Here is a 24,009-nt window from a genome sequence, read left to right as displayed (position 1 = left end):
AGCAGCAGTCATTTCAAAAACGTTTTAGCTATCTATGATTGTTTGATTGCTAACGTTAGCTCATAGACTGTGCGTTAGCTCAAAAAGCCGTTAGCATCTTGTAGGCTACTTGTCGCAAAGTGACGCATGCGCGACTCACATCAGCACTCGACTCACATCGGGCAGTGACAGCGTGCACCAAAATCATGGCGGACGTTCATCTTCCATGACAGCCGAAACTGGCATATTAGGAAAGTTTTGTCTCTAAAGTTTATAACAATTGAATTTCTAGCGGAAAATGGATACTACAGTTGTGCTTTCTGTCTTCAGTGAAAGCATACAACCGTTAGTTTGTTAGTTAGTACCTATTTTTTTGTATACAGTATGGTTACCTAGCAACCGAGGCTTGAAGACACCAAGTGGTAAACAGTTGTAAAACTTCCTGTAAGGATTGCTAGGTGAGTGGTTAGAACACTGACCTTTGGTCTGGGAGTCTGGAGTTCAATTTCCCTGTGAGGCGATCTTGTTTTTTTCATTTTGGATTGGATAATTTGCATGCAATTGCGCAAGTTAGGGCCCGCGAACGTGACATTTTTTTTGCAGGGTGGTAGGGGAAGACTCATGAATATGCCTGCTCTGGTTTGGGTTGGTTAGGTTTAGGTAAGAGGAGTGGGATTGGTTATGGTTAGGGTAAGAATGTCAGGGCGATAATATTCCAAAAAGGTGTAATACATGATTAGTATGGATAACTGTGTGTAAATATATGCCAAGGTACTGTAAATGCACAGGGGTGCAAATAGCATACATTGATATTTGTACCAGACGGGGTATTAATAGAACACATTGCTGTGTGCACCGGCGGGGTACGAATAGCATTCATTTCTAATTGCACCAGGGTATGAATAGCACTTCTAATTACACCAGGGTACGAATAGCATACACTGCTAATTGTACCAGGGGTGCAAATAGCCTCACCCTTAAAGAAATGGTCCGGCCCCTCTGGCAATTGCCAGAAATGCCAGATGGCCAATCCGCCCCTGGTGGGGAATGCCCATTTCTCCAACGCTCCATTGTTCCGACCTCTCAATAACCTGAAAAATTCCCTTTGGTCCTGCAGCCCACTAGTCCCACGTCCCTTTGTTTCGGAAAAAATAAACCCTCTGCTCAGACATCCCATTGTTCCGACCATATAGAGTTAGGGTTAGGGACAATTATTTATAATAATAATATATAAATAATAATAAAGATTAGGCGTCTTCTCACTGATCAAGTTAGTTTCACATTGGTTATTGCAGGGATATGCCCCATTCCTGTTCATTATCATTGCAGGTTTATGGAAATATACACTCACCTAAAGGAATATTAGGAACACCTGTTAAATTTCTCGTTAATGCAATTATCTAATCAACCAATCACATGGCAGCTGCTTCAGTGCATTGAGGGGTGTGGTCCTGGTCTAGACAATCTCCTGAACTCCAAACTGAATGTCAGAATGGGAACGAAAGGTGATCTCAGCAACTTTGAGTGTGGCATGGTTGGAGTATTTCACAATCTGCTAAATTACTGGGATTTTCACCCACAACCATTTCTAGGGTTTACAAAGAATGGTCTGAAAAGGGAAAAACATCCAGTATGCAGCAGTCCTGGGGGGTGAAAATGCCTTGTTGATGCTAGAGGTCAGAGGAGAATGGGCCGACTGATTCAAGCTGATAGAAGCTCGTTACAACTGAGGTATGCAGCCAAGCATTTGTGAAGCCACAACACGCCCAACCTTGAGGTGGATGGGCTACACCAGCAGAAGACCCCACCGGGTACCACTCATCTCCACTAAAAATAGGAAAATGAGGCTACAATTTGCACGAACGCACCAAAATTGGACAGTTTAAGACTGGAAAAATGTTGCCTGGTCTGATGAGTCTCGATTTGTGTTGAGACATTCAGATGGTAGAGTCAGAATTTGGCGTGAACAGAATGAGAACATGGATCCGTCATGCCTTGTTACCACTGGGCAGGCTGGTGGTGGTGGTGTAATGGTGTGGGGGATGCTATCCTATCAATATGGGCCAACATTTCTAAAGAATGCTTCCAGCACCTTGTTGAATCAATGCCACGAAGAATTAAGGCAGTTCTGAAGGCGAAAGGGGGTCAAACACGGTATTAGTATGGTGTTCCTAATAATCCTTTAGGTGAGTTACCTGAAAATGAGCATAACATGGCCACTTTAAGGCAGTTCTGAAGGCGAAATGGGATCAAACACAGTATTAGTATGGTGTTCCTAATAAATAAATATCCAACCCAAAACTAACTTTACCCTGTTGGACTTTGGAATTAGCCTACATTTTTATTTCAGTTTTTCAAAGATAGGCTACACATTTAAATGTGTTAAAGTGCCCATATTATGTTCATTTTCAGGTTCATAATTGTATTTTGAGGTTGTACCAGAATAGGTTTACATGGTTTAATTTTCTAAAAACACCATATTTTAGTTGTACTGCTCATTGCTGCAGCTCCTCTTTTCACCCTGTGTTCAGGTCTCTGTTTTAGCTACAGAGTGAGACATCTCACTGCTGTAACATCTTTGTTGGCAGTCGCACATGCTCAGTAGCTAGGTAAGATCACATGATCAGTAGCTAGGTAAGATCACATGATCAGTAGCTAGGTAAGATCACATGCTCAGTAGCTAGGTAAGATCACATGCTCAGTAGCTAGGTAAGATCACATGCTCAGTAGCTAGGTAAGGACTACATGAGCTAGCTAGCTGTTTCTCCAACTTCAGTAGTACAAGGCAGGATTAGCCGGGAGACTTCTTCTAAACGAGGGCGCACTTCCAACTTTGTGTGGAATACCTGCAGAACAGGGACATGGAAGTAGTTCTTTTGTAGATTAGGGTGAACTAGTGTGTGTTGTAGCAGTGTTTTGCCATTGAGAACGAGCTAGCAGCGCTACCATGCTAACGGTTAGCCCCCTAGGCCCCTCGTCTCGGCTAGTGACGTAGAAAGCCGTGCAGATTTTGACCAGCTCACCCAGAGACTGAAGACAGGACACATTCAGAAACCGTATCTCACTCTAAACAGCATGGATGGATTTTTTCAAAGTTTGTATGAGTGTGGAAGCACCAGAGACACAAAATAACTCCCCAAATCCCAGAAAAAGTGTTTTTTTTCATAATATGGGCACTTTAATAAGCTAGAGAAAAGTAATTTTGCTTGTTATTTTGATTCAGATTTGAAGTTACGGGAGGTGATCCACAAAGGCCTATATGGTCGGATCAATGGGACGTCGGACTAGTGGGCAGTAGGACCAAAGGGAATTTTTTTGGGTTATTGAGAGGTCGGAGAAAAATGGAGCGTCGGAGAAATGACATGGCACCCGGACGGTATTGCATCACTCTTTAGATTGGTGTCTCACCTCCCAGACAGCCACTAGTTTAACTTAATCTCAATGCACAGAACCAGTCTCTCCTTTCTTTCCTGTTTCCTTGTTGTTCAGGAGCCAGTCGATGTTTTTTTATCTGCACAGAAGAGCTGAACAACAAAACATATCTCCAGATCTCAGATAAATTACTTAACTGCAGTCATCTGTCAGGAAGAGAATGTAAACGGCCAGCGAGTCCCAGCGATCGTGCTTCAGATCTGGCCGAGGAAGGAAGGCTGAATTAGCAATCTGCAGCTCCGGCATTAGCAGCCGCAGAATGACGGAGCTAATGAAGTGGAGGCAACAGGAAGCAAACACACACACACACACACACACACACACACACACACACACACACACACACACACACACACACACACACACACACACACACACACACACACACACACACTCACTCACTCACTCACTCACTCACACACACACACACACACACACAGAGACAGACACACACACACACACACACACACAGAGACAGACACACACACACACACACACACACACACACACACACACACACACACACACACACACACACACACACATATATATACACACACACACACACACACACACACACACACACACACACACACACACAGAGAGACAGACACACATACACACACACACACACACACACACACTCACACACACACACACACACAGAGACAGACACACATACACACACACACACACACTCACACACACACACACACACACACACAGAGAGAGACAGCCAGACACACACACACACACACAGAGACAGACACACACACACACACACACACACACACACACACACAGAGAGAGACAGCCAGACACACACACACACACACACACACACACACACACACACACACATATATATATATACACACACACACACACACACACACACACACACACACACAGAGACAGACACACACACACACACACACACACACACACACATATATATATATACACACACACACACACACACACACACACACAGAGACAGACACACACACACACACACACACACACACACACACACACACACACACACACACACACACACACACACAGAGACAGACACACACACACACACACACACACACACACACACACACACACACACACACACACAGAGAGACAGCCAGACACACACTCACACACACACACACACACACACTCACTCACCCACACACACACACACACACACAGAGAGACAGCCAGACACACACACACACACACACACACACACACGTATACACACACACACACACACACACACACACACACACACACACACACACACACAGAGAGAGACAGACACACAGACACACACACTCACACACACACACACACACACACACACACACACACACACACACACACACACACACACAGACAGAGACAGACACACACACACACAGACCTCGGGGCCACCGCCACACTCAGAGGCATCAGGCGAAGCTGACGGCTCCACATCCATTACTGCCTTTGTTTTTGATCAATAAAGTTAGAGAAAACACACAACAGGCGTGTTTGAAACCCTCATTCACTCCCTCTCTATTCCCTCTCTAGTGGTTATTTAACTTTGGACTTTAAACTATGGAGGGAACCATCAAACCAGATTTGGGACACACTGAAAACACATCGTTGCGTCAGGAGACGCAATTGTGCTCTCTCGCGAGTCACTCTGGCATTCAGTAATGCTGCTCATTAACTATGCGGCGGGCCAGAGGCGAGCTAAACAGATGACGACCAAGGGGGTAAGCGTCTGTCAACAACCTGAACCTCCTATGGCGCCATTTTGATGCTACCAAGCCATCAGCTCCCGTTAGCATCCCATTGACTGCCATTCATTTTGACGTCACTTTGACAGAGAATAACTTTACATCTGAAGAGTTTAAAGACTCTATTTGTCCGTTGTTTATTTCTAAAGAAACACGACAATGTATAAAAGGCTCCATTACCTTGTACCTCACGTTATGGCTCCGTAGCAGACGTTTTTATAAAAATAGGCTAACGATTGGGTCATAACCACGAGACTTACTGTCTCATAGTAGAGGAATTACCGTATAGTACAGGAGAAGCTCTCAGGCAGTTTGGACTTCCATTAGCTGTTTAAGTTTAATTACTAATGTTAACTATCATTTTAGTGATCAATAATTAGCCAAGTAGCCAGTTGAGGTGGTTCGGGCATCTGGTAAGGATGCCCCCTGGGCGCCTCCCTAGGGAGGTGTTCCAGGCACGTCCAGCTGGGAGGAGGCCTCGGGGAAGACCCAGGACTAGGTGGAGGGATTATATCTCCAACCTGGCCTGGGAACGCCTCTGGATCCCCCAGTCGGAGCTGGTTAATGTGGCTCGGGAAAGGGAAGTTTGGGGTCCCCTCCCGGAGCTGCTCCCCCCGCAACCCAAGACCGGATAAGCGGACGAAGATGGATGGATGGATAATTAGCCTGTGCCTATGTTATCTCCCAACACGGTCTCACGGCAGTTTGTGTAATTGTCACGTTATTTAACAATTACATTCTTATACATTGTCATTGTTATATCTATTAATTCGTGTACAACAACACATTTATCTCGTTTATTTCGTGGTGGCCAGCACGAAATGGGAAACCATCTATTGAGAAGTTGGGTTTAGGAAAAGATGAACGGGGAAAGCAAACGTCACACCCCGGGAAACGACGCCTCACACGCCGGGAGGCGGCCGCAGGGGACGCGCGACAATAACGGGACGGTTGTGATTAGGAAAACGGGGAAACTAAACGCCACACGCGGGACACGGGACGCGATCCCCTGTCTCCGGGGTGAAAGTCCTGTTGTTTGACCCATCCTCCACCCAGACCAACCTCCCTACGCGGATTTTCGGCTCTTTATACTACTCCCTAGCGTATTCGTGCTGTGATCACAAAACATGCTTCCCATTGAAATACATTACTTCACAATTTCGTGCAGGCCACCACGTAAAAAAACAAGAAAAATGTCCCCGTGAACACGAATGAATAGATTAAATAACGTGACATTTAGACGAACTGCCGTGAGACCGGGTTGTATCTCCTTACATATACCCAGTGTTGGGAGTAACGCGTTACAAAAGTAACGCAATTACAGTAATGTATTCCTTTTTGCTGTAACGCAGTAATATAACGCATTACTAATTACATTTCGGTAATATTATACTCGTTACAATCTCAGTAACGCGAGTTACAACGCATTTTAACACAACATTTAGTGGTGCATTGGCTTTTTTAAGAATTCACCAACACCGCACATTTCTTCACAGGAAAAAAAAAAAAGGCGTATTATTTTCCTGTCGCTGTATTCGATGGTTGAGATGACTGCAGAGACAGATACATTTGCGAGATGGATATTATTTTCAGGAGTTATTACGTTGCGTTGAAGTGAGCTGTCCTGTTTCTGTTCCCGTGGTCAGAGCCAGAACCAGAGACGGTACGGACAGCACGTACGTCCCGAAAGGTGACGGTACGGACAGCACGTACGTCCCGACAGGTGACGGTACGGACAGCACGTACGTCCCGACAGGTGACGGTACGGACAGCACGTATGTCCCAACAGGAGACGGTATGGACAGCATGTATGTCCCGACAGGTGACGGTACGGACAGCATGCATGTCCCGACAGGTGACGGTACGGACAGCAGGACAGCATGCATGTCCCGACAGGTGATGGTACGGACAGCATGTATGTCCCGACAGGTGACGGTACGGACAGCATGCATGTCCCGACAGGTGACGGTACGGACAGCATGTATGTGCCGACAGGTGACGGTACGGACAGCATGCATGTCCCGACAGGTGACGGTACGGACAGCATGCATGTCCCGACAGGTGACGGTACGGACAGCATGTATGTGCCGACAGGTGACGGTACGGACAGCATGTATGTCCCAACAGGTGACGGTACGGACAGCATGTATGTCCCAACAGGTGACGGTACGTCAGTGGCTGACAGATATAAACATGTCGGGAATTAATGTTGAGGCTTGCTACACGTAAATATCATTGCATTTTTATCAGCCGTAGAGAGTAACTCTGCCTGTAGTGGAATGGCTTCGAATGACGACCAAAAACGCTTGTCTTTTACTGTGACCATTTACTGTTCAATATGTTGCAGTTTTACAAACAAGAAAGTGAACAACTTGAGTCTGACGGACATGTTGCTTCTCAGTAAGCTAGCAAGAGTAGCTACACAACAGACAACTTCCGTGTAGCTTACTTAAAAAATAAAAGCACTTCCTGTAACGGTTCGCAGTAAAACTAAATTACTGTTAAATAAGGTTGTGTAGGCTACCTTTTCACAAATCAGCTGTAAATCAAGTACTGTAAATAATGTAAATAGTGAGTTTTAATCACACTATAATTGAACATTTCCTTTAGAGTGTTTTAACCTAAACAACATGAATTTCTTATTGAAGTGCTATAAACAAACATTTTACAACAATGCCGTACTTTTAATTGAGTATTTTCATTTTCTCCTACTTGCCTATTATATGTTTTACTTATCTATTTTGTATAGCTTTAGTTACTTTGCATATTTATATTAATTATACAAAATATGAATAATCTATGATGTATTAAAGTGGATAAAGAGGAGACTTTATTGATCCGGTGGTGAAATTCACAAGCTAGCTGCCAAATCAAACTTCCCCTGTTATTTTGGTGAAAGTAACTCAAAAGTAATGCAAAAGTAGTGTAACGCATTACAATTCAGAGACAGTAATATTGTAATATAACTAATTACTCTCAAATGACAGTAACTAGTAATCTATAATGTATTACATTTTGGAAGTAATTTGCCCAACACTGCATATACCTACGCTCTCCGTCTCTGCTAGGTTGGGAATGACTGAGATTTCTCTTGGCACAGCTACCAGAAGACTTCCAACGGAAAGTTCCCAGATGGATATGCCGAGCAAATGCAAAGCTATCCATCTGGTCAGGTGAAGAGAGAAACTCTTTCAACATGTGTGCAGTGTACTAAGGAGCACTTCAAGAGTCATTGTTGTCAGAATGGAGACGTTTGAGTAAAGACTTATTGTCAGAAACATCCCATCAGTTTTCAGGCTGCAGCATTTCTCTCAAAATGAAATCCAGAAAGTCGCTATTTCCTCTCTCTCCTCCTCCCTCTCTCTCTCTCCTCCATCTCTCTCCTCCTCCATCTCTCCTCCTCCCTCTCTCTCTCTCTCCTCCCTCTCTCTCTCTCTCCTCCCTCTCTCTCTCCTCCTCCATCTCTCTCCTCCTCCATCTCTCTCTCTCTCCTCCCTCTCTCTCTCTCTCCTCCCTCTCTCTCTCTCTCCTCCCTCTCTGTCTCCTCCCTCTCTCTCTCTCCTCCATCTCTCTCCTCCTCCCTCTCTCTCCTCCTCCATCTCTCTCTCTCCTCCATCTCTCTCCTCCCTCTCTCTCCTCCTCCATCTCTCTCTCTCCTCCATCTCTCTCCTCCCTCTCTCTCCTCCTCCCTCTCTCTCTCCTCCCTCTCTCTCTCTCCTCCATCTCTCTCCTCCTCCATCTCTCTCCTCCTCCCTCTCTCTCCTCCATCTCTCTCCTCCATCTCTCCTCCTCCCTCTCTCCTCCCTCTCTCTCTCTCCATCTCTCTCCTCCATCTCTCTCCTCCCTCTCTCTCTCCTCCCTTTCTCTCTCTCCTCCATTTCTCTCCTCCTCCCTCTCTCTTCTCCATCTCTCTCCTCCCTCTCTCTCCTCCTCATCTCTCTCTCTCCTCCATCTCTCTCCTCCTCCATCTCTCTCCTCCCTCTCTCTCTCCTCCATCTCTCTCCTCCCTCTCTGTCCTCCATCTCTCTCCTCCATCTCTCTCCTCCTCCCTCTCTCTCTTCCCTCTCTCTCTCTCCTCCATCTCTCTCCTCCCTCTCTCTCTCCTCCATCTCTCCTCCTCCATCTCTCTCCTCCTCCCTCTCTCTCCTCCTCCCTCTCTCTTCTCCATCTCTCTCCTCCCTCTCTCTCCTCCTCCATCTCTCTCCTCCTCCCTCTCTCTCCTCCTCCCTCTCTCTTCTCCATCTCTCTCCTCCCTCTCTCTCCTCCTCCATCTCTCTCTCTCCTCCATCTCTCTCCTCCCTCTCTCTCTCTCCTCCCTTTCTCTCTCCTCCATCTCTCTCCTCCATCTCTCTCCTCCTCCCTCTCTCTCCTCCATCTCTCTCCTCCCTCTCTCTCCTCCTCCCTCTCTCTCCTCCTCTCTCTCCTCCTCCCTCTCTCTCCTCCTCCCTCTCTCTCCTCCATCTCTCTCCTCCCTCTCTCTCCTCCTCCATCTCTCTCCTCCTCCCTCTCTCTCTGTCCTCCCTCTCTCTCCTCCCCTCTGTTCTCGCTCACCTGATCCTCTTTCATCTTCTCCCCCATTTCTGTCAGCTTTTCCTTTTCTCTTCCGCCTCGAGCCTGTGATTTCATGTATTTAGAGCAGAGAGTTTCCATCAGGGGAGAAACAGACGGAGACTAACAAACAGACTGACAAGGAGTAGCTTTTGATTGGTGGGATCTGCAGAAAGTGTGAGGTGAAGGGTGCTCGTGGGGATTTATCTGGAGAACACAGTGAATCCAGGCTCTCGTAGCAACAATGTCACCGAGACAAAAAGATCTGCCTTGGTCTATGGTGCATACATGAAAAAATATTTAAACAATAATATGACAAACAATAAATACAGAAACAAACAGCACATAGGGCCTCCATATCACCAACATTAGGAAAGAAAAATAGAGGCTGTATGGGTTGGTGCAATGTAAAGGGATAACTAGTAGTGCACGACATATCGGCCGCCAATATAATATCGGCCGATATGGTCATTTTTTTAACACATCGGTATCGGTTCGATGTCAAATTATATATAATTATATAAATATTCATTTTTTCTTCTGAAAATCTGATGACAGTCATATTTTGCACACAGGTAAAGGTGCCCAATATCAGTCATTTCGGAAAAGAAATCACAAAAGTAAAAAAAAAAAAAAATGTGTTTTGGAAAATAGTTCTTTATTTGATTATCATATAAATTTGTTTTCTATACAGAGATATCGACATCGGTTATCGGCCACAATTTTCACATCGGTGCATCACTAGGGATAACATATGATCAGCTAAATATGTCTCGTAATCCTACATCCTGTCCCCTGCACATTTCGTATATCCTTTTTCCTTTTTGAATTGTTTGCACATCCGTCTACATTTTGAACATCCTGCACTAACCGTACAGCCTCTTTTATCCTTCTTAATGTTGAATACTTATGGGATGTGTGGGATTTCCCCCTTTCTGGTCTGCATATCCCTGCCTCTGCTGAATTATTTTCATCCCCGGTGCATGGGGACAAAATGTACGTATGTGTGTATTTAAGTATGTATGTATGTGTGTATGTACGTGTGTGTGTGTGTGTCTATGTATGTATGTGTGTATGTATGTATGTACGTGTGTGTGTGTGTGTGTGTATGTATGTATGTACGTGTAAGTACATATGTGTGTATGTATGTGTGTATGTACATATGTATGTATGTGTGTATGTATGTATGTGTGTATGTGTGTATGTATGTATGTGTGTATGTACATATGTATGTATGTGTGTATGTATGTATGTGTGTATGTGTGTATGTATGTATGTGTGTATGTACATATGTATGTATGTGTGTATGTATGTATGTGTGTATGTACATATGTATGTATGTGTGTACATATGTATGTATGTATGTATGTGTGTATGTACATATGTATGTATGTGTGTATGTATGTGTGTAAGTGTAAGTACATATGTGTGTATGTATGTATGTGTGTATGTACATATGTATGTATGTGTGTATGTATGTATGTATGTAAGTGTAAGTACATATGTGTGTATGTATGTATGTGTGTATGTACATATGTATGTATGTGTGTATGTTGTATTTGTTTATGTATTTATGTTTGTTCATAGTATATTATTGTTTTCATGTATGCACCATCAACCAAAGCAAATTCCTAGTAAGTGCTATACTTACCTGGCAATAACTCTATTTCTGATTCTGATTCTTTGTACGTATAACTCTCATGCAAAGTCTGTTTCCTTCTCTCTCGCACCTTCGGTCTGTCACACTGAACACTGGAATGATAGCCTTTAAAAAAAACTAATCACCTGTATTTTAAAACATACACTAACCCCTCAACATTCACAGCAGACAGCCTGTACTCCCCCTCCACATCTCAGCCTAAATGTTATCAGCGTGGAGTTTAATAGCAGCAGATGTTTGTCCCTGAGCTTCAGGCTCTGACGCCTCTCATCGCTGCACTGCTTCTGCCTTTTGAAGAGACCACCTGTCAATCACAAACCGCGGGGGCGGGACTGTGACTTTCTGTTGATGCAGTTTTTGTGTCTGTTTTTCCGATGCTGCTATTACTGATTATTCTATGGGGCCGTACTCGAAATACTCAGACTGATGTCATGAAGTGGCATACGTATGACACGCCAATTTGTATGCCATTATTGGCGTGTTATCAAGACGCATACTCGCTTTTTATCAACGCCCTTTGGCCTCCATTGACTGACGATAGAGATCCATTTGTCCGACACGACTGAAGCGTGGTGTCGTGACGTCATAGATCCATGGTTGATGCTCCACGCCGTTGACCGGCAGCTGATTGGACGAACGCCTGACGTGGGTTTGGCTTCTCGAGAATTTAAACAGAGTGTCATGGCGACTCGTTGAGAATACGATCTCATATTGTACTAAAATAGTTCACCGAAACGTGTTTTTTTATTGTGAGAAATCATTAACGTAATCAGTGTCTTCACATAGATGAGTATCATTAATCATTAATAATCATATATAACTAAAGGCAAACTGAGCAAATTTGTTATTTCAGAAGAGTGTATCAAACTGGTAGCCCTTCGTATGACTCAGTAACCATGAAGTAGCTCTCCGTTTCTAAAAGGTTGGTGACCCCTGATCTAGACGGTATTTTTTGACACTTTATACGTTTTTTTTGTCGCTTCTGTCCAAAGGTTTTGCCACTATTTTGGACGTTTTTTTGTCGCTTTTTTCGACATCCAATAGTTGTTTATTTTCATAGACTGTAATAATAATGGAAGAGGCTTTTGGGTCTAACAAATGAAGCCAATAATTACAATGCTGATTGGACGAACGCCTGACGTGGGTTTGGCTTCTCGAGAATTTCAAGTGTGTGAGAGTGTCATGGCGACTCGTTGAGAATACGATCTCATATTGTACTAAAATAGTTCACCGAAACGTGTTTCTGAAAACATTTTAAGAGAGAAATATGCCGTGCAGTTTCTGAATCTGTCTTCATTTCAGATCGACAAAGGTCAGTTTAAAAGATTTCCGTCTACTTCTGGATAGTCGCGTCGCGTTCAACGGATTAATTTGCATAAAGATGGGCATCGGCCAGCTTTTGGACGCACAGCATTTTTTCAAATGCAGCGCCGCCCTCCCAGAATGCTTTGCGTGCACGTTGAAGTCGCTTGACGTCACCCATAGGAATAGAGTGGAGCACGGCGCGACAGAAGCATTGCACGGTCAAATGGATCTGTACCGTTACATTACCTTGCGATTGCGTGTGAATTTACGAGAGTAGTATGAAAGGCCGAAAATCCGCGTAGGGAAGTTGTTCGGGGGGGAGGATGGGTCAAACAATACGGGACTTTCACCCAGGAGACCGGGATCGTGTTCCGCGTGTCACGTTTCCTAAACCCAACCGTTGCTTTCCTGTTTTCCTAAACCCAACCGTTGCTTTCCTGTTTTCCTAAACCCAACCGTTGCTTTCCTGTTTTCCTAAACCCAACCGTGCCGTTGTTGTCCCGCGTCCCGTTCTTCTTTTCCTAAACCCAACCGTAGCTTTCCTGTTTTCCTAAACCCAACCGTTGCTTTCCTGTTTTCCTAAACCCAACCGTTGCTTTCTGTTTTCCTAAACCCAACCGTTGCTTTCTGTTTTCCTAAACCCAACCGTTGCTTTCTTGTTTTCCTAAACCCAACCGTTGCTTTCCTGTTTTCCTAAACCCAACCGTTGCTTTCTTGTTTTCCTAAACCCAACCGTTGCTTTCCTGTTTTCCTAAACCCAACCGTTGCTTTCCTGTTTTCCTAAACCCAACCGTTGCTTTCCTGTTTTCCTAAACCCAACCGTTGCTTTCCTGTTTTCCTAAACCCAACCGTGCCGTTGTTGTCCCGCGTCCTGGTCTTCTTTTCCTAAACCCAACCGTTGCTTTCTTGTTTTCCTAAACCCAACCGTTGCTTTCCTGTTTTCCTAAACCCAACCGTTGCTTTCCTGTTTTCCTAAACCCAACCGTTGCTTTCTTGTTTTCCTAAACCCAACCGTTGCTTTCCTGTTTTCCTAAACCCAACCGTTGCTTTCTTGTTTTCCTAAACCCAACCGTTGCTTTCTTGTTTTCCTAAACCCAACCGTTGCTTTCCTGTTTTCCTAAACCCAACCGTTGCTTTCCTGTTTTCCTAAACCCAACCGTGCTTTCTGTTTTCTAAACCCAACCGTTGCTTTCTGTTTCCTAAACCCAACCGTTGCTTTCCTGTTTTCCTAAACCCAACCGTTGCTTTCCTGTTTTCCTAAACCCAACCGTTGCTTTCTTGTTTTCCTAAACCCAACCGTGCTTTCTTGTTTTCCTAAACCCAACCGTGCTTCTGTTTTCCTAAACCCAACCGTTGCTTTCTTGTTTTCCTAAACCCAACCGTTGCTTTCCTGTTTTCCTAAACCCAACCGTTGCTTTCTTGTTTTCCTAAACCCAACCGTTGCTTTCTTGTTTTCCTAAACCCAACCGTTGCTTTCTTGTTTTCCTAAACCCAACCGTTGCTTTCTTGTTTTCCTAAACCCAACCGTTGCTTTCTGTTTTCCTAAACCCAACCGTGCTTTCTGTTTTCCCACCGTTGCTTTCTGTTTTCCTAACCCCAACCGTTGCTTTCTTGTTTTTCTAAACCCAACCGTTGCTTTCCTGTTTTTCTAAACCCAACCGTTGCTTTCCTGTTTTCCTAAACCCAACCGTTGCTTTCCTGTTTTCCTAAACCCAACCGTTGCTTTCTTGTTTTCCTAAACCCAACCGTTGCTTTCCTGTTTTTCTAAACCCAACCGTTGCTTTCCTGTTTTCCTAAACCCAACCGTTGCTTTCCTGTTTTCCTAAACCCAACCGTTGCTTTCCTGTTTTCCTAAACCCAACCGTGCCATTGTTGTCCCGCGTCCCGTTCTGGTTTTCCTAAATCCAACCCGAGCTCCAAATCCAACGTCCCGTGCTGGCGTTAACATACACGCGGAGAGCTCATAATGCGTACAGATAACACGAAAGTGGCGTGTATTATTTACATATACATATGCGTAGTCATGATGATATCACGTTGAAATACCGAAAAAACAGTGAATGTGAAAAAAATAATGGACGAAGCTTCCGGGTCTGACAAGTGAAGCCAACAATAACAATGATCTAGACGCTATTTTTTGACACTTTATATGTTTTTTGTCGCTTCTGTCCAAAGGTTTTGCCACTATTTTGGACGTTTTCGCTTTTTTCGACATCCAATAGTTGTTTATTTTCATAGACTGTAATAATAATGGAAGAGGCTTTTGGGTCTAACAAGTGAAGCCAATAATAACAATGCTTTAGACGGTATTTTTTGACACTTTATACGTTTTTATTGCTTATTTTCAACGTTTTTTGTCGCTTCTGTCCAAAGGCTTTGCTCTTTTTTGGACATTTTCTGGCACTTTTACCCATGTCAAATAGTTGTTAAGATATTTTCATAGACTGTTATAAAAATGGAGGTCTAAAAAGTGAAGCCAACGCTGAAGCTCCTTAAAGCTGCATTCTCTCTAACTTCCAGCAGGGGGCGACTCCACTGGCTCCAACAAGAAGTCTGTTTCTATAGAAGTCTATTAGAAAATGAGCCTACTTCTCACGTGATTTTCCCAATTTTGGCATTTTTTAACTGATCAGGGATAGGCATTCACCCAGTTTACCTTACCCCGATCTTGTTCATCAGCTTGTAGTGATCGCTGCCTTTAACCACACACGGTGGATGTGAAATGTGTATGTACGTACATACTGTATGTGTGTATGTACATATGTGTGTATGCATGTATGTGCATATGTATGCATGTATGTACATATGTATGTACGTATGTGTGTATGTACGTATGTGTGTATGTATGTATGTATGTACGTATGTATGTACGTATGTGTGTATGTACGTATGTATGTATTTATGTGTGTAGGTATGTATGTGTGTATGTATGTGTGTATGTACGTATGTGTGTATTTACGTATGTGTGTATGTATGTGTGTATGTATGTGTGTATGTACGTATGTGTGTATGTACGTATGTGTGTGTATGTATGTATGTATGTATGTGTGTAGGTATGTATGTGTGTATGTATGTATGTGTGTGTGTATGTATGTATGTATGTATGTACGTATGTGTGTATGTACGTATGTGTGTATGTATGCATGTATGTATGTATGTATGTGTGTAGGTATGTGTGTATGCATGTATGTATGTATGTACGTATGTGTGTGTGTATGCATGTATGTATGTATGTATGTATGTGTGTAGGTATGTATGTGTGTAACAGGTTTTTCTAATGAACGTTAAATGTGGCAAAAACAGCCGAAAAGGTGCCAAAAACAAGCATCAAACTAACAAACTTTTCTCAGATCTAATGACTGTAGTCTGACTTCTTTAGCTTTAAGTTGTCGTTGAGTTGTTGGAGTGTTATGTATTATCTGCTCCAGCTTTTCCAACGTTTTAGACACAGATATGGAGATAATAATAACGGTCCAAAATGATGTCATGCATCACATTTTCACAGGAAAGGAAAAGGAAGACCCTTAGACCATACGGCTATAATACGCACTCCTGACCGAAGTCTACCACTAACCGAGGAAAAAAACAGGAATTGTTGTAAACTAATTCATTATTTGCCTCATGCACATTTCAGTACTCATGATGTCTTTATGTGAAGTATGAAACGGGCCGAGGGGGGAAATTAAATAATTGTTTACGAGGCTGGAAAGTGAAAAGGCTTTCTCCAGCTGCTTTTCTGACAAACTGTCCAGACTTAATGAGCGTTATCGGTCTTTGACACTTCTGCTCCCGAAGAGCAGCAAAAATTTCTGTCCACCCTCACAGTCTGTCAATCTCCTCCTCCTCCTCCTCTTCCTCTTCCTTTGCTTTATCTCTACCTCCACCTCTCTCTTCCCTCCTGTTTGTTACGGACAGGTAATAAGAACATGGCGTGGGGAAGATTGCCCAGCTATCTCCTCCTACCTACTTCCTGTTGATATGGAGGGTGTATTTACACCTATCTCACCCTCATCCAGAACTTTATTATGGCAAATTATATTAGTTTTTTCATATCGTGTTTCTGCAGAGGCAGTTTGTCAAAAACATCGGATGAAAAATGACAAAACAGCAATGATATAAATAGGGATTTAGGCTGAGGAAACTTAACCAATGAAGTCATATTTCACCAGGGAGAGCATTCTTAACCGCTGTGAAAACGATAAAGAAATGTCGGTTATAAATTGGTTCGGAGAAGACAATAATTGAACGGCTGTGTGGACCGCAGGCTCGAGGGAGAGATGCTCAACCCACAGCGGAGAGGGGGAGGCCAAACTGCACTTTTCTGAACGACAGACAAGTGGAAAAGTACAGCTTCAGCCCCAAATTGGACACTCTTAAAAGGTGAACGGGTACTGTCAGATAGCAGTAGCCTGACAAGCCAGACCCACATCAAGATGTTGGGTCTGGGAACTCACCATTGGCAGGTTGTCTTTCAGAATACATTACATTGAGCTGACGCTTTTATCCAAAATGACTTACAATTGCTATATGTCAGAGGTCGCACGCCTCTGGAGCAACTAGGAGTTAAGTGCCTTGCTCAGGGACACATTGGTTGATGTATCGCAGTGGGAATCTAACCAAGATCTCCCACACCAAAGCCATGTGTCATAGCCACTGTGCCACTGTACCACCACCAATACCACCTCTGCACGCAATAGGATAGCGCTCTATGTTGGAAAATAATTGCCACTAACCTCAACAGCATTGGGTATGTGTATGAGGCCAGAGCCACACAGAGGGCAACGGCCATTCTGGCTAACATCACTCATCCACTACACTCTGAGTTTGGCCTCCTACCATCAGGAAGGAGGTACACCTTTCGGAAACATGCTCTAACAGATACCTGAGATCATTAGTACCATCAGCTGTTGGGTTTCTTAACAACCTATAGGTCATCTGCCATCCCTGACCACGTCACAGCACTTTTTTTTTTTTTTTCATTTATTTGCGTATAGTGTACATGTGTATTTATGCTCTTATGTATTTATTAATTAATGTTTGTATGTGTTTTTGTGTGAATGTGTATGTGTTGGCTACCTGTTGTGAACCAAATTGCCCCTTGGGGAGATTAAAGACATTTCGACTTCAACTTCAACTTCAACCAACCAGAGCAACGCTAGTCGATAGATTAAACTTTTGCCGTAGCCGGTCGGCAAAACTCAGAACACATCTTCCTTTTTTAAGAATGACTTCAGGGCCGTTCTTTGTTCTTTTCTCAAAGAAAAGCTGAACTCCAAGTCTTCCAGAGTCGCGGCCAAAGCCGACTCCAAAGACCGCCGTTCACCAGCAGCAGCAGCCATAAGCCCCGCCCACCGACTCTATACACGATGTGATTGGCCTGACTAGAGTTTGGTTTTTCCAGCTCGCAAGCCAACGGAGAGTTGCAAGACCAGTCATTCCCAAACTGTGGTCCGCGGACCACTAGTGGTCCGTGAGTGTACTGCAGGTGGTCCGTGGAAAAGCAAAATAAAGTATACAATAATAGTTTTTTAACCTTCATTTTACCAGGAAATTCCCATAAAAAATAAGAATATGTATATTGATATACCATTTAAATTTAAATTAAATTGTCAAGTTATTGTGTGATTACTAAAATATGCTAGGTTTTGAAATTTTGACTATAGTGTACTTATTACTGTATAGATTTAATAGTCCATATGGAAATAAGCCTGTTGTTCAGATGAACCTGATTATGCCCTCGGGCGCCTGAGTAAATAAATAAATTAAATATGTGGCAGTCGTCGTGTGCAGTAAACTTTCTTCTAACGAGCCTGTTGTACTGATGAGATGACCAGTTATAGTTTTAGTGCTAGTAGGCCTATTAAGAGGTGTGGATTAATTCAGGTAGGACTGTGTGTAGACACATATTTTATTATGTCTATTATGGTGGTCCGCAAAAATTCTTGATTACAAATAGTGGTCCACACACACAAAAAGTTTGAAAACCAGTCCTTCCAGAAAAATGCAGTTTTTTTGTGATTGTTGCGGGCAAAAATGCTTGATTATGCGCCACGTTTTCGTAAAAAAAACGATGGAATATGCGGAATATTTATGCAATTTTATACGATGAAATTGCGGGAACTTGCAAAAATTGCAAAAATTGCGGGAACTTGCAAAAACTGCAGTTTCATCATGGCTTCATCGCTGCGTTTGCAGCTTTTCGATGATGTTCATGTCGCGTAATTACGTCACTTCATAATGTTCCCATGGCAACAGGGGGAAGTGGCTGCTCTTGTGTGAAGTAAACGCAACATTTTTCAACTTTCTGCTAAGATATATGGGACTTTTTTGCAACGAAAATGCAGGGGATTATGAAATCATGCAAGCCCCGCATATTTTGCACGGAAATCAGCAATTTATGCAGCGAAAGTGCGGCGTATTTGAAAAAATACATTAATATGCGGACTTTGGCTGATTATCCATTGAATTATGCGATCGCATAATCGTGTTTTTCTGGAGGGACTGGAAAACCCCTGGTCTAGACGACCCTGGCTGCAAATTACATTTGCTGCCGCTAGGGTGCATCTAGATTTCTAGGCTATAGATTATAGATAGCAGAGCTTGTCTGGGGAAATACTCAACAGACTGTACCTGCTGCAAGCCGCTGGAGGAAATACACAGCAAGAAGTTAAATGTTTGGTAGATTTTTCAGAATCAGAAATACTTACTTGATCTACCGGGAGGGAAATGGGGTTAAATTACAGTTGCTTCCATTCTGGGATAGAAATATATAGATAAAAATAGAGAAATCATAAGAAAAAGGTATGTAGAAACATGTACATTATACTCCTGCAACAACCGCGAATATTGACACGAATCTCAAGAGATTGTTCCGGGTTTGTAACTGTCTTCTCGTCTCTCTGCAGGGATCTCGATGCCGATCCCGGTGTTGGGACTCCGAGACCACTCCAAGGTCTTCAAAGATGGCAGCTGCCTGCTGACCGATAACAACTTTGTGCTGGTCGGCTCCTTCGTGGCCTTCTTCGTGCCCCTCACCATCATGGTCGTCACATACTTCCTGACCATCAACGCGCTGCAGAACGAAGCCACGCTCTGCCTGGACCAGCTCGTCCCGCGGCCCAAGTGGAGCACGACCTTCACGCTGGGCTTCTTGCCACAAACCTCGCTGTCGTCTGAGAAACTCTTCAGACGCTCGATAAGCCGCGAGGCGGGCGGCAGAGGGAGCGGCAGAGGGAGCGGCAGTGGCAGCGGCGGGCTGGGAGGCGGCCGCGGGAGCGTCTCCGGCACGCTGTTCGGACGCCGCACCATGCAGTCCATCAGCAACGAGCAGAAGGCGTCCAAGGTCCTCGGTGTAGTGTTCTTTCTCTTCGTGGTCATGTGGTGCCCGTTTTTCGTCACCAACGTGCTCGTGGTGGTGTGCGATCCGGCAGTGTGCGACGCAGGACTCATGGGAGGCCTGCTCAACATTTTCGTGTGGGTCGGATATTTGTCATCCGCAGTCAATCCGCTCGTCTACACGCTGTTCAATAAGACGTACCGAGCGGCTTTCCTACGCTACGTTCGCTGCCGGTACCATCCGGAGAGGAAGCGTCTTCAGCTGATTCTGGTGAACACCATCCCGCCGATGGCGTACAGCTCAACCCAGATGCCTCTGAGCGCCATCTCCAAGTTACAAAACGGAGTGGTGCACTCCAGTGGCAATGGGAAGGACTGCTCTTTACCTGGACGGGAAATGGAGAAGTGTAGGCCGGACAAAAGTCACGGAGACAAGGACGAGAGCTGTGTGTGAATATAACTGTACGTCCACACCGCCGCCGGCTTGAGCTGCAAAGAAGCTCTGGCCGCCCGGTCAAGGACGCTTCTCAGAAAGTCCGGGGAAACTGTTTGAGGCTTTGGCCGCTCTGACGTAGCAGCATTCTATGTTCATCATGGAAAAAGATCAAGCAGCCACTGCACGGCCAATACACTGACACTAGAAACCTTTTATAAATGACATATATAATGACAGAATGTGTATTGGTTGTTGGTCGCAGCGGTGTCTGTTAGCAGTTAGCTCGCTCGTTAGCCGCTGAACCGCAGCAGCGTGCAGGCAGAGCGAGCAGCCGCCAGCTGTTGATCCGTGCAGGACTTCACCGTGAGCGGACTGTTTAGAGACCATGTGACCGGCAGGTAACGTTAACTGGTCCCTATACGCAAATATCATAAATGATAGGGAACCCAGCAACGGCCATGATGAGCTTCTCCTCCTTTTTCTCTGAACTAATGTTTTGGTAGGAACCAAAGTTTACATCGTATGTTTCTCTGGAATCAGCCAGCGTGAAGGACGTCTATATTCTGATTGGTTGCCGCTGCTTGCCGCTGAACCGCGTCATAGCTCATTACCATAAAGTTGACCTACTTTCAACTTTCTGATTAACGCTCTGGTCGCTCAAAACGCCCAAAACGCGACGCCGACAGATTTGCCGCTCCTTGCAGCTGAGAGAAGCAGCTTCCATTGAAAATGAATGACTTCCTGTATCTTTAGAAGATCAAGTCGGCGGCGGTGTGGACGTACAGTAAGCCTGTGAAAACTCACGGATGAAACAAAAACCTTTGACTCCCTGGTCACATCAGACTGACGTACAGCGAACGGTTCGAGGTTTAAAGTGCCAAAGACAAAGTGCCTCCCAGTCCGGATTTAAAAAAAAAACAACAACAAGATCATGACTGTGCATCCTGAGAATTTTCAGAAGAACTACATTCCTCAGTTTCATACAGTCTTATCAACAGGGTTTGGATCAGATAAGTCAAGTTTGAGAGTTCCTTGGTACTACAAAAACATCTTTTGATAACCCAAAAATAATGTCAATCAATGCTTGTTCCATGGATTACAATCCCTTTAAGGGTAACTTTGTTATTTGTGAACCTGGACCCTATTTTCCCATGTTTTTGTGTCTTTGAAATTGGTCCGTTATCAAGCAAGACCGCTGCAGTCGGCAGCAGAGAAACGAGCTGTAATGTAAGAATTTGTGTCCACTAAAAGTTCTGTTGTTGCTGCTGACAGACTCAGATTAATTAGGGCCCGAGCGCCAACAGCGGCGAAGGCCCTATTGAAACTGAAGGAATTATTATTACACCAAATGAATTGGCTTTTTGAGGGGCTTAACATATTCAAAAACTCACCAAAATTGCCAGTCACATCAAGTCTGGTGAAAATGTACGTATTTTAAGGGTTCCGGGAATAGGCGCACAAAAATGGCTTGCTAGCGCCCCCTACAAAGTTAAAAAAAAATTGTGCCCCTGCAGTGTGTTTAACGTAGACTCACGAAAGTTGGTACACATATGTAACATGTCAAGATGTACAAAAAACGTCATTGGAGCCATACCCTAAACCCAACAGGAAGTCCGCCATTTTGATTTCAAAGTTCGAAATTAGTGCGATTTTGGCCATTTCCACATGTCGTACTTTAACGAACTCCTCCTAGAGATTTCATCCGATCAACTTCAAATTTGGTCTGTGCCATCCCAAGACATTAAAGATGAAAAGTTCTTAAAAGAAAAACTTTTCGTCATAGGGCGTGGCCGTGGCGGGGCGGCCATTTTGTGCGTTTCGTCATCAAAACAGGAAGTGGCTGTAACTTGAGTGTACATTGTCCAACTGGCTCGAAACTTTTCAGGATTCCTAAGAGTCCAACCCTGAGGACAAATAAAGGCCGATATTTACTGAAATGTAGCCAGTAACCCCGACAGGGCCCGTCCATCGCTGCTTGCAGCTTTAATTATTCTAAGTGTCTGACAACATTATGAAAGTATCCCTACAGAGATAGACCTTTAAGTTAAAGAGTAAGATCCTTTTAGTTTAACATGAAACAGCCCCGAAATCACCATCACCAAACTACACCAGACTCCATGTAAATAATCAGGACTTTTATCATCGTAAAACACACTTGATTCAAAGTCGACAGAAACAAAAGTAAACTACCAAAAGCCGTCTTGGTTCATCTTTCCACTGTTCCAACAATCACCACTCTGGTTTGGTTGAAATAAACCCTTAATTCACCCATTTACATGTGGAAATATGCTGGCTCTATACACACTAAAAGTACTGATTATTTACATGGAGTCTGGTGGAGATATGCTGGCTCTATACACGCTAAAAGTCCTGATTATTTACATGGAGTCTGGTGGAGATATGCTGGCTCTATACACACTAAAAGTACTGATTATTTACATGGAGTCTGGTGGAGATATGCTGGCTCTATACACGCTAAAAGTCCTGATTATTTACATGGAGTCTGGTGGAGATATGCTGGCTCTATACACGCTAAAAGTCCTGATTATTTACATGGAGTCTGGTGTAGTTTGGTGATGGTGATTTCGGGGCTGTTTCATGTTAAACTAAAAGGATCTTACTCTTTAACTAAAAGGTCTATCTCTGTAGGAATCATTTCATAATGTTGTCAGACACTTAGAATAATAATCTGAGTCTGTCAGTGGCAAAAAGAACTTTTAGTGGACGCTAAGGCCGGCTACACACTGGCTGCGTGGCGTGATCGTGGCGTGTCAGCTGCGTGGCGTTTTCTATGTCTTTGCACACCAGAAAGGTGTCTTTGCGGCGCTGCTGTTGCTAGCCTTGTCTGGACACATGGATGTTTCCCATTAACATAAACATAAACATATACTGATCTGATTACAGCAGAGACAACGTCGGCAGTATTGACGGCAACATATAGGCTCCAGAATATTTCGTTCTGTATTGACAGGTGCAATATTTGAAAATCGATAATTATTTTAATATTATTTTTTTAAATGACATTTATATCTGCATTTATATCAAAACCTCGAGACTTTCAAACATCAAAATGTCATTTATTAAATGTATTCATGTCAAAATGACATATAAACATCTTTTCCTATTCTATTTTGTCTGGAAACGCTTCCAACACGCTTGCGTGTCTCGTGAAAAATAGGCGTCGGTTCTATTTCTAGCATGCACGCATTTTCGGGCGCCTGAGACGTGCGTGTCACGCAGGCAGTGTGCAAGCTCTGACCTGTTAACACGGGAGCCGAAATAAAAACGGACACGCCACGCAGCTGACACGCTCACGCCACGCATTTGCAGGTACATATTGCAGGTTACAGCGTTCTCGCTCAATACTGGACCAATTTCAAAGATTTTCATTTAGTCACTTAGACACAAAAACATGGGAGAATACAGTCAAGAAAACAACGACATAACCCTAAGACTTTCAACATTTCAGAGCCTTTTCCACATTTGCAGCAAATGATTTTAAGTCTACGGAAAAAACAAACATATGAACATAT

The 24,009-nt window shown here is 43.9% G+C and overlaps 1 protein-coding gene across 1 annotated transcript in view; it reads left to right on the top strand.

Annotated features, from left to right (window-relative positions):
• LOC116065935 (5-hydroxytryptamine receptor 2A-like) overlaps positions 1-20,498 on the top strand; it is a 71,342-nt gene extending 50,844 nt beyond the window's left edge. Inside the window, exon 3 of the mRNA XM_031321591.2 lies at positions 19,611-20,498. Coding sequence (XP_031177451.1) covers positions 19,611-20,494 — 884 coding nt within the window. The 3' untranslated portion in view covers positions 20,495-20,498. The remainder of the gene's footprint in view (positions 1-19,610) is intronic.
• The last annotated feature ends 3,511 nt before the right edge of the window (positions 20,499-24,009 follow it).

This window comes from Sander lucioperca, chromosome 8 (genome assembly GCF_008315115.2).
Source record: "Sander lucioperca isolate FBNREF2018 chromosome 8, SLUC_FBN_1.2, whole genome shotgun sequence".
Classification (NCBI taxonomy): Eukaryota; Metazoa; Chordata; class Actinopteri; order Perciformes; family Percidae; genus Sander; species Sander lucioperca.
This window is presented reverse-complemented; position numbering and strand designations above follow the sequence as displayed.